At 31.3% G+C, this 12,800-nt stretch overlaps 1 protein-coding gene across 12 annotated transcripts in view; it reads right to left on the bottom strand.

Annotated features, from left to right (window-relative positions):
- Nucleotides 1-12,800, bottom strand: part of Dmd (dystrophin) — a 2,168,746-nt gene that overhangs the window by 1,193,439 nt on the left and 962,507 nt on the right. For all 12 annotated transcript variants that reach the window (XM_074062730.1, XM_074062731.1, XM_074062740.1 and 9 more), the window contains one exon: nucleotides 1,105-1,299. In XM_074062730.1, coding sequence (XP_073918831.1) covers nucleotides 1,105-1,299 — 195 coding nt within the window. The remainder of the gene's footprint in view (nucleotides 1-1,104; nucleotides 1,300-12,800) is intronic.

Genomic DNA, 12,800 nt, shown 5'->3' with positions numbered 1-12,800 from the left:
TATAGCTTATTTGATATGATATTAAAGTCAAGTCATTGAAGATATTGAAACAGTGACTTCCAAAACAAACAGCGTTATCTATTTGTGTACTTATGCAGACAAATATGTGATCTCCCAGGAAATCATTTAGCGTATAAAATACTTTAGCTAACATGTGCTGCTGATAGCAAACTCATCTTCTGTCTATAATCTTGTGTTGTTTGCAGTGGAAAATACCAACCTCTAGCTATACTATAATATTTCATTTTGAGTGTAAAATGTATAATCACAAAAATTATCTTAAGACACACATTATTATGTACATTTTCTGGATGCTACATTCATTTGTCTTCAGACACTACCTTGTAAAATTCATTGCCTATTCCCTCGCCATGATTTGTCAAACTGAATTTGGTTGGAAGCATTTGGCTGGTAGTTCAAGACAATATTTTATTGAATTCTTTTGTTTTGTTTTCTTTTTTTTTTTTTTGGCAGTTCTGGGGTTTGAACTCAGGGCCTTGCGCTTGCTAAGCTGGTACTCTACCAACTGAACCATACCCTAGCCCATGTTTTGTTTTGAGAAAGGGTCTCACTATGTACCCTATGTACCCTGGTTGGGCTGGAACTTACTAGTTTCCAGGCTGTCCCTGAACTTGGAATCTTATTAGAGGATCTTTAGAGTGCTGTAACCATAGGTATGTGTCATCATACTTTGCTTATTTTACTGACTTCCATTTAATTATATTCCATATATATTATAGCATAAGTGTTGACATTAATTTGAAATTGAATATATATATGAAGAAAATATAGAACTAAAACAATGTACAATAGCTATAACTTAAAATCACATCTAATTTCCCATTTTGGAGAACAAGAAAGGAAAGTATTATATTATCTGAGAATAAACTGTTCCTTTATCAAAGTTTGCTGTTTTGTGATTACTTTCTTATCAGAGTACAAGTGAGAAGAATTATTTGTGTATTCCTTTATATTAGAAGGCCTCTCCATATTCCACGTGTAAGTCAAAATACCTTTGTGCAGAATTTATATCAATCATTTCGGTACTATAAATGATCAATGTCATCATCTTATAAAATCTAAATGAAAGTGCTTTGCTTTTACCTTTAGAGACTCCTCTTGTTTAAAGAGATCTTCAAAATCTTTAGCACAGAGGTCAGGAGCATTGAGAAGTTGTTCTGCTTCTGATAGGGCTTGTGAGACATGAGTGATCTCAGTCAGATAAGTAGAAGGCACATAAGAAATTTCCAAAGGCATTTCTTCAGTCATCACTACCATGGTTTCTTCACGAAGAGTGTGCTGGTATAGATATACAAAAGAATAATTTTTTGAGCTTCCTAATAATGAAAAGTCTTCATTGAGTTTATATAGATTCCAGTCTACAGCTGACAAGGGGTTAAAAACAGAATAAAAAGAAACTAATAATGGTAAGTCTAGTAAAAATGTTATTTATTATTTGTACATTTTCTTTTTCCAAGAAGTGTTAGAAACATTTTATAAGTGACATAGACTCATTAGCATCATGAATATAAGCTGAAAGACCAAGAGTCATTAAGTTGTGAGGAGGGTAGTTTTACCTTACAAAAAGAATGTTTGCTACTGGCATTTAATTTTTAATATCCTTCCTGGAAAACTACATATGAGATTGCTGAGGGTCTACTTTTGCTCTGTTCATAACAAAGAAACACTTCCTACAATTTCTCCCCTTAGTCATGATTGAAGTACAAGAATTACACAGTGGTTTTGGCTAGCATGTAACTTTCTAAGAAACAGCTCCTTATCTCAACTAGCAAAAACTCTTGTTCCTTCCTATTATTGTTTATACTCTCTCTTCAACAAAATTAGAGATAAGGGCAAAATAGTTTCTGCCGGTATTGAGGGGGTGGGGGGAGAAGGAGGGGGTGGGGTGGGTGGTAAGGGAGAGGGTAGAGGGAGGGGGGAGAAATGACCCAAGCATTGTATGCACATATGAAAAAAAAAACCATAATTAACTCTTGCACTGAAGGAAAAAAAAAAAAAAAGAAACAGCTCCTGTCTTGGTGCTGGTATCTTGCTGAATTAAGCTGCTAATTAAGGAAGTAGATGAGTAGGGATGACTCTCAATTTTCTATTTTAATAAGAATCTCAGAAAGTCCTAAGATCTAAGGGAGTACTACTCTCTTCTCCTATGCCTACACTTTCCTAACTGGTATCCAAGTGCTGGAAGTGATGAGAATTCACAGCTCTGAGACTTTTTCAAGTTTGCCAATAGTGTCTCTTCCCTTAGTCGTTTAAGGGCGAGAAATAAATACTATTTGGCACACAAATTCAGAAAGATGGATAACCTCTGCTCTCTTCTGTCTACTGTATAGGCAGCAACACTCTTGTAATTGAAATTATTCTCCCTGTAACTTTGTGTTGAATTGATCAACTGCCACCTGACTGTTGATGGGCTCAGCCAAGGGCTTTGGTGGCAGAGTCTCTGGGGAATTTTGGACAATAAACATGCTAACATAGCTATTTATTACTGCACAGCCTTTTTGACAAGACTGCACTCATTTTTGCAGTAATGTAATTAAATGAACTTTGGAATCCCAGACTGAATCCCATCCCATACAATGATAAGTAAAACAAAGCTATAAGCTGGTCAGTTTGTCACTTTTTTAATTTCCCTAATATAAGATTTTTATATCCAGTTTTACATGATATATAAATTAAAAAATTCTATTTTTATGTCACATTTATCTATGATGTAGCAAATTCATGGAATTGCATGGCTTTTAAATGACATATCCTTTACAAAATTGGTTTATTGAATATCTTAATCAAATATACATTCCTTCACGACAGACATTTCCTCATGATCAATGGAATGATGATATAAATTCGTTTCTATTTTTCATTTTAAATAATATTAGAAACTTGTGTTAGAGTTTAATAAAGACAATTCAGCATTAAACCCGTGTTCCCCATTTCTCCATTTCAGCCAAATATGTAATTCCATAGGGTTTTTGAATATGAAGTTTTCACTGAAACATTGGGTTAAATACTAAGTAGTAGAGTCAACAGCACAAGGCAAACATACTTATTGTCTTATAAACATTCCATTAGACTGGCGACTATGTTCTTAATGTTTCCAACTTAGTAAGATTGTCTTTCTTATTTGGATCAGTTGGTTTAACCTCTGAGATAAACAAGCATTTTTCTTATAATATTTTACATAATGGTGCAATTATTCTTGTTTTTAATGACATCCATTTTATACCTACTTTTAGAGAACAATTATTTTTGTTACTAGAGACAGAGTTGGGTAGAGAACAAGCTGAACTTTTTTCTTTTAATAATTATCAATCTTATTGTTTTGCCCAAGGTTGTTTTAGAATTAAAACATCGAAATATGTAAAGAACATGTGAGTCTCATTTAAAATATAATAACTGTGACTTCCAAAAGGTTTTGATGTATGTTCTCATCATTTTTCTTAAATGGAAAATAATCAGAAGTCTTCATATATCTTTTTTCTGTTTCTTTCTTGACATGTAGTTTCCTTTATCTTTATTATTGATATTAAGATGCTCTCACATATTTATATTCATATTGGGGGTCTTAAAAACACAGTAATTGTGGATTATAAATAGCAAGGAACTTAATTAAAAAGTTAAATATGATAAAGAAAATAGACAGCAAAATAAATTCACATTTGGCTACTAACGTTGATTTAACAGAAACTATAATTAAAACCCCAATATTTACTTCTTTGGCATTTGTGGAAAATTCCATTTTGATTTGCATAATCTCATTTTAAATGAGATTTACTTCAATAATAATTTGCACTAACTGCACAGCTCTTGAGACTGAAATGCTGGGATTTAGCCAAAAAGATCTAGCATCAGGTGGGATCTTGAATCAGGGCTCTAAGAATGAAAGCAGCACACTGTCCTTTGGCTTCTCATTTGTTAAGCTTTTCTTTACTTGAACACATATGTCTGTCATAGAATCTTTTATTGCACACAGATTAATACACTTTTTTCTTCATAATATTCAACAGCACATCTAGATAAAAAAATATTTTCACCTATATTTCAATGGCAAGCTCTTTTAGGGGAGGTTATGTTACATCTATTTAAACCTCAAACATTTCAAATAATTAAAAATTTTATCTGGTTCTAAAAATCATTTTAAAATTTTTCTTTAAAATAGAAGCACTTATTAGTCTGATTATAAGACCCTTCAAGGAAAAATTACTTATTGTACCACAGGAAGAGTAAACTATTAATATGCATATTATGATTATTTTCAAGAGTGTCAGAGGTAAATATTATAGTAATTGGTGTCAATTCATGAAAATAAATGGACTAATCATGCTGCATCGTATTCAACTCATGCTCAGACTTGGCATGAAAAATCTTCCAGAACACTTAGAACTATTAAAGCTTTTATATTTGACTAGAGCATTCAAAGAAATAGAAAGGTATACCTTGTTACCTTAGGAATGATCTGAATTCAATCTTTGCTCTTCTAAATTACTGATAACTAAGTAATCTTTTGTTCTTGTTTTTTTCTATTACAAAAATACATTAGAGTCCCTATAACTTTTAAGATGCCTCTGATTACATGTGGTACTGGTTCATCTAAATTTATAAATCAAATGCTGAAAAATGTTAACATGCGTTTGACATATTTAATGAAGACAAATTCTTGGGAAGACTTTTCCCCCTACTATCTTGATACATAGTACTCTGTCATTGTATTAAGTGGTGAAGTTAAGTGGTACGAAAAGTAGAATAGAGAAAACTAAGTGGTGATCCCATGAACTTTTCAGAGAAATGGAAATAATATAAAATATCTCTTTAAAGCCACTGGGAAACTGTCAATTCATTATGAGAAAACTTTTATAATATTGAATAATCTCATTTTTGAAAACATTCTAATATATATAATACTTTTAAATATGTATAAGGATATATAATTTTATGAACAAATAAATGACAAAAATTGAATCTAAATAGAATGAGACATTTGGAAGCCTAGTTTACTATATTTTCTTTAAAAGTATATTATTCATTTTGACAAAGACATGCAGGTCTATAATGAATAAATTGTCTTCACTGAATGACTTTCATTTCTGTTTAATAAAAATTTCAGGCAGTTATTAAAAATCAGTGTAATTGGAAGTATTGTGCTCATTTTCTCTTCTTTATGCAAAATCCATGCACTCATATTCAGATTAAGCTTTTTTATTTGAATTTCATTAACTATGCTTGAATAATTATATCCTTCTGAAGTCTGATGTGTACAAATCCTGTCAAACCTTTTGAAAATCAAGTTACTTTCATTAACATTCTTTACCACCTTATGTCATTACAGATATTCATGCATCATTACTAAGAAAGTACTATTGCAATACTTATTCATTTTATTTCTCTCTGTTCATTTCATTTCTAAATATATATAGCCAGAATAACATTCTTCCTTATTTTCTGGCAAAAAACATTATAAAATGTGAAAGATTCATACTGCTTATTTTCTTTAAAAGTAGAAAGTTCAGTCAAGTTTATAAGGATTGACATAGGAAAAAGAAAACTCTGATTAGTATGATCTCACAATGAGTGCCAAAACAGTTTTGAGAATTTTAGCTCATAACTGTAAGTAAGTACATAATTACATTAGACTTTATAAAGATATTCTTTTGGTGGTACGGGGTTTTGAACTCAAGGCCTCACCCTTGCCAAATAGACACTCTACCACTTGAGTCACTCCACCAGTCCTGTTTTTGTGTCAGGTATTTTTTTTTATGTCCTCTCCATTAATTTTTTTTAACTGTTGTGTTGGGTGGGGGTACACTGTAGCATTTACAAAGGATCTTACAATGTATCAAATATATCATACTTGAATCCACCTCTTCCACTGCTCTCTTTCATTCTCCCCCTCCCCTGATTGCTGGAACAATTTCAACAGGAATCATTTTTGCATTTACATACATGCATATACATTATTTGCACCATATTCATCCTCCTACCTCTTTCCCTGTTACCTTCCACCTATAACCCCCAGAAATTCAAATCCTCAAATTAAGAGAAGCCTCCTTCTAGAGCTCATTACAGTAATAAGGAATGAGGAAATATTTTTATTTTCTCTATATCATTCATAAATGTTATAAACATAAAAATGGAAAATTAAACAATTTAATTTGCAAAAGTATTGTTTCAACTCATGGGGTGAAGCCCCCTACCCCCCAAAAAATAAGAATATGGTACAGATGAGATCAGTATGGGTTTAGATATCTATGTTCACTGTTCTGGATACAATCAAATGGCATGGCAAGACTATTATTCTGACAATATTTGACCTCACATGTTGTGATTAAGTTACTGGGTAAACAGAACATGGATAATCAAAGGACTTCAAATGAATTATTATGACCTCATATAGAAAAGTGGAAAATGAGAGAGTAATTTTCCCTATTTACTGCACCATCTAAAAATGGCTATGTAAAACTGTGTAACAAAAAATTCAACTCAGAAATAATCAAAAACTATGCCAAGATGATTTTACCCCGTTGTTAAGAAAATAAAAGCCATTAAAACACATAAAAAAACAAATATAAACTATTGAAGAAAATCATTAGAAGTAGAGTAAAATTTTGGAGCTAGGCAGACTATCAGTGAAACAGTTACACAAAGTATGCTGGATTTGTTATTCTACTTCTAGGAGGCCACTCATGCAAGGTGTCCTGTCTAAAAGGTCTGGCCAAACCTTCTCATTGACCTGCCTGCATCATGTTGATTCTTCTCTTCTATGCCATCAAATTTACTTAATTCCTCAGGGCCAAGCTCAATTACTATCAAATTAAGCTGATAAACCAAATCTTGAAAATGTGTTAACGGCTTATAGTGGTTTAAAATGTTATCCTTCAAAGGACAACATTTGCATTTTAATAAGGATTTTCAATGAATTAGCATAAATTAGTAAGTTGGTAGAATTTTTGTCACTAAGTATGGCCTGAGAAAGAACTGAAAGAAAAAGGCTTTTGTTTCCCACCAAGATTAGTACCAACATTTAGGCAACAGCATATATGGCCTGTCTTGTTAGAAATCACCAATAAAGCAACACGGCAACTTAATAGATAAGATTATATATCCCAAGTACCTTGCAGTGAAAAATAAATTCAACAAAAACTTATGAATAACACCTAGCATATGGCAGGTTATTAAAATGTTTGCTACATAAAAAAAAAAAAGAAAAAAGAATCAACTTAAAGTGTTTTCTAATAGAACTTACATAAAGTTTAAAAACAGCTATTAGCCTAGCATTGTGATGATCTATAGTCATAACATAAATTATATTTTGGAATTCCTAGAATTCAAACAGGAATAATTTCTGCATGTCATAATATACTCTTTCTTAGTGTATATTTAAAGATATATCTGGTTTAACTATATTACATAGCTATAATTTAAAACACACTAATTAATGCTATTACATACATGCCTACATGTTTTGACTCTTCAATTGTATCTCAGTTATTGATTTAGCTCATTACATATGAACATCAACAGAAGCAATGTTTAAAGTAGTACTACAGAGAAAATTTTAAGAGATACTAGTTTCAGCCACTTCATGGAGATCACAGTGCTTATTAGAAGATTGAAAATTCTGAGGAAATGTGCAAAGAAGTGACTTTTTATCATTGGTAACTATTCCTAAACTATTTGCATAAGACTTCTCATTTGCATATCCATTATATCTTTTTTGATAGTAAGCTATTCTAAAATATCTTATTGGAAATACCTGGCATTGGAAACTTTTCGTATGTTCATATGTATAAAATGAACACACACACTTATTATACATACATGCTTACATTTAATTCAATGTGAAAATAAAAGTAACACAAGAGGACTGGTGGATTGTTTCAAGTGGTAAGAGTGACTGCCAGGCAAGTGTGAGGCCCTGAGTTCAAAAAAAAAGTAACATAAGAAAACATATACAATTACCTTTAGTTCTGAAACTATATTTCATTCTAATATATCACTTAATTTTATTTCCTTATGAATATGCCAGCTTGAAAGGATTTTTCAGAATAAACTTACAATATTATCTCTGTACTTCATTTGTGAAGTACAACATAAAATGTGGCCACAAGTTATCTCTACATTATTTGATGTAACAGCTCAGTTCCTCTGTCTGAATATGTACATGCCACAACTTTGGTTTTGGATAACTTTTCTTTATTAGTATTGTGAATGATAGTGAAGGTGCCTATAACTGCACCATCCAAAATGATAGCCGTTAGCCACACTTGACTCTTTAAATTTAAATATAAATTATTTAAAAGGAATACAGTTATAAATTTAATACATCAGTTGTAATAAACACATCTAAATGTTCGAGAAGCACATGTATCTAGTGGCTAGTATTGGACAGTGTAGATATAAGATAGTTTCATCTTTGCAAAAGATTTATTGGAGACCGCTAGCTTAGAAAATCCAATATATTTTCTTCATAAATATGGTAAATACAGAAATGTATTCTGTGAGGGTTCCTAATACTGCTCATTCTGTTTCTATCCAATGGGATGTCCTGTACTTACTATGGCTATAGGTAACTAATGGACACTCAATATTTTTCTACAATGGCAATGATAAATTATAAGCCAGAATTCATTTTCTTTCCATATTTCTCATGAAATTAAAATATATAACACCATATTCACTTTTTAATAATATAAAATCTCAACATAAAAGCTAGTATTTTAATTTTATGAGAAAAGTTTCGATACTGGTATTATATCTATTGGAAAATAATACCAATATCAAAACTACATTGGTAATTTTCCTCACCAGGGTAATTTAATGTCAAAAATTAAATTTCAATTTGTTATTGCATTCTATTGTTATTGCACAATATTTTTGTTAAATTGATAATGTTTGTTTTCATGTAGCTATAGCTTAAATTTCTAAGCGACTTCACTCAACTGTTAACAAAAGTAATTATCGTGAAACACAATTAATGTGTATTTGAAGACAGTATAACAAAATGCTCTGCAAGCTGCTAAATAATGGGGGAGCAGAGCAATGGTAAAAGTAAATAATATAATGGGTTAATCTAATTAAAGTATGATATATATATGTTTGAAATATGAAGATGAACTCCCTCCTTGAACAATCAATATATACTTAAGAAATGAAAGAAAGTAAAGCATGTCTTGTCTGTGAATGAGTAGTAAGAGAACAGAAGAGGGTAAATGGAGAGGGTAAAGGAGGGCGAATATGAGTGATATACACTGCACTTGTGTATGAAAAGAGAACAATGAAATCTTTTGAAATTGTTCTAAGAAGGAGGTAAGGGGAGATGAGGGAGAATTATGGAGGGTGTGTATCTAATTAAGATATATTGTAAGCTCATATATAAATGTCACAATGAAATACCCTGTACTAGTATTATATGCTAATAAATAAAGAAAAAAATAGCAAAAAGGTACTTATTTTGAATTTATGTATAATGAATAAGCATTACTTATCTGTTCAAAATTTATTATATATGTACATGTGTACGCATGCATACTCACAAAAAGAAAATGTTAAAAAAACAGGAAAATGGCCTCATATAAACATTTTCTGTCCCCTCTCAAATGAATGGATTCAACATCAAAAAGCTATGAGTAATTGTTAGAATCTAGAAGAATATATACATTGGAGATCTCAAATTATAGTGTGATTGGAAAATAGAAAGATCATTAAGTAGTGGTCTTTGAAAGATATGTGAATATCTGGCACAATCAGGGATGGAAATTATACCACTGATGATTTTGAAGTATGTGTGTGGGATGACTTATGGGAGATCAAAGATTTAAGATAACTTCACACAAGAATGAATCAGTGCCTGCTGGCTTGCTTCAAGCATTACAGAACAGTGGTTTTAATAAATAGCTGAGAACAGTTTTATCTCTAACTCTTGTTTGTGAGTTCAGAGATGTTTTCACATTTATATTTTTTCTCCAGAAATCCAAGCTTGTTAAACCCCTCTTCAGCAGAAAAAATGAGTATTTCCATTACTTTTGTTTCTTCTCAATAACTAACCTCAAACCTGAATTGCATTTGTGACAAGAAATCTCTTACTTTTTGACTTTGGCACAATCAAAAGAATAGAGGCTATTTCAAAAGTCACATAAGATTTGCAGAAAGGAGACAAATCTCCACCCACAGAAGAAATTCACAGAAAGCAATAGAATAGTGTTATGATAAAAATAAAATGAGATACTTTAAAAATAACAATGGAATACAGAAAGCCTGTTATCTGATTTTTAAAAGTTCTATAAAGTGATTTGAACAAAGAGAATGATAGTTCTACAGTACTTTCTAGTGATGCCACTCCTGGGCATATACCCAAAGCAATATCTTCTAGAATGCAATAGAGCCACTTGCACATCATGTTTATTGCAGCACTATTCACAATAGTCAAGTTTTGGAAACAGCCTAGATCTCCCACAATTGATGACTGCATTAAGAAAAGGTACATATACACAATGGAGCATTATTCAGCCATGATGAAAAAAATATATGTATATATATATGTATATATATGAGAAAGAGAGAGAGAGAGACATGATTATATTAGTGGGTATGTCTGAGCTGACTACAGGGGCATCAGATAGGGAAAGGAAATGTTAGGAAAAAAATTGAAACGTTGCATCTGTGTGTATGGAGATAATATGGTGAATAATAGGGGAGCAGGGCAACAGAGAAAGAGTAAGTAATGGGGGAAGCTAATCCAATTAAAGTATGATATATACATATCAGAAATACCAAGGTTAAATTCCTTGAACTATCAATATACGCTTAAAAATATAAAGGAAAAGAAGGTAAAACAGATACTTTCTGGGGGTGGTACCAGTGGGAAGACGAGGTCATAAGGAAAGGGTGAAGGAGAACAAATATGGTGGAAAATTTTGTATTCATTATGAAAATAGAATAATGAAACATGTTGAAATTGTTCTACAAAGGGTGAGGGGAGGACAGAAAATGATGGAGGAGGTGTATCTAATCAAGATATATTGTAAGCTCATGTGTACATGTCACACTATACCCCCTGTACAATAATTAAACAAAGAAAAGAATGAGACTTGCTAAATATATAATGTAAGTTCTGGACAATCAACCAGAAGAAGGGAAGTATGCTAGAATATAAAGAAAAATAGAGTTGAATAGAACTCATAAAACAAAAAAAGGGACCTCGAGGATAGGTACAAGACATTTTTTATAAATTTATAAGTACTTCAGAATCAATGGTTTAAGAAGGACATGAAAACAGAGGGGTGACTATTTGGGAAGGGGACTAGAAGAGGGTAATAGTGGGTGAATATGATATATGAAAATATAATGAAACCCATGAACTTATACAAATAACTTATGCTAAGAAAAAAATTAAGGAAATTTATGAACTCCAAGGGGTGGATTGTGAGGGATCCTACAGAATTTTAGAGAAGGAGATGTTCAAATATAAAAAAATGAGACAATTGAATCAGACTTCTCCAAGGCAAAAATAGAAGCTGGAAGACAGTGGAAATGAGATGACTTAGTGGTCCACAATTTAGATGAAATACTACAAGAAGGGGAGAGTGATGAGTACTATGAGCCAGTAAATCAATCATTATGGCTACAAAAGAACTATTTGAAAAATGGAAAGTTAAAAAGTACACCACCTGGATACATTCTTATAAGGCATTTCTTAAGTATTCCAACCAAATAAATAATAAATTACAATAAACATTTCAAAGCAAGGTGAAATAAAGAATACAAAGAAATACTGATAGATAATAAATTGTGAGGTTAGGGTTAAGTTCTATGGGGCAATGATAGTTTAAGTATAATTTCAGTGATGACATGATTTCTTGAGCCAGATAAGTAGTACTATAAGGGAAAAAAGAAAACAATAATGAATCACTACTTTTTAAAGAGTTATATCTAGGTTTGAAAAGAATGAGGACCTTGCTAAATAATTCATCTTGGTGGAGACAACAATGTTATTTCATTTTGGTGTGACATTGCAGTTTTACAGGGTTAAAAGTAACTGTTAAAATAGGAAACTAAGCACTAGTAAAGTGGAAATACAGATTTGCAACTTCTAAATTTTTGGAAGTAGTAAGGAGATGCAGAAGGATGCACTGAAGAAGATTATTAAATGCGAAATTATAGACAAGGGATAGAAAGAAATAAAATACAACAAAATTATGATTATAAATGATGGAAGGAAATTAAACAATTATATATTTATAAATGTTATCATAATAAAGGACTTTGATTAAATTTCCCTATTAGAAGATGAAATGCTCTCATACTGGTTTAGAAAACAAACTCCATTTATAATTTGTTTATGATAAACGAATGAAAAACAAGGTCATAATGGTGCATTAGATAATGGCAAATGCTATTACATCAAGAAAATAATTTTTAAAGTGAGAGTAAAAATAACATTAACTGAATTATAATAATTCAAGGCTAAAAGCACTGGATGGATCCAAGAGAACTATTGTAATGATAAGTTACATCTCTTACCAAAAAACTCATGGTAGTCTTCAATTCTTAAGCCCCAAATATTTGGCTACATTCTACACAATGAAAGAAATACTAGAAATGAAAGGAATATATAATAAAATTACAGTTTTAATTGGTACTTTCCATAATTTGTTAGATAAAATAGACAAAAATTTAATCAAGAATAGAGGCAGCTTTATTTAAAAGAACAAGATAAATTTAAACAAAATTTTGTGTGGAATGAGAAAAACGTGATTTTCCCTATATAACTGGGAAATGAAAAAAGG

This window comes from Castor canadensis, chromosome X (genome assembly GCF_047511655.1).
Source record: "Castor canadensis chromosome X, mCasCan1.hap1v2, whole genome shotgun sequence".
NCBI classification, from domain to species: Eukaryota; Metazoa; Chordata; class Mammalia; order Rodentia; family Castoridae; genus Castor; species Castor canadensis.
This window is presented reverse-complemented; position numbering and strand designations above follow the sequence as displayed.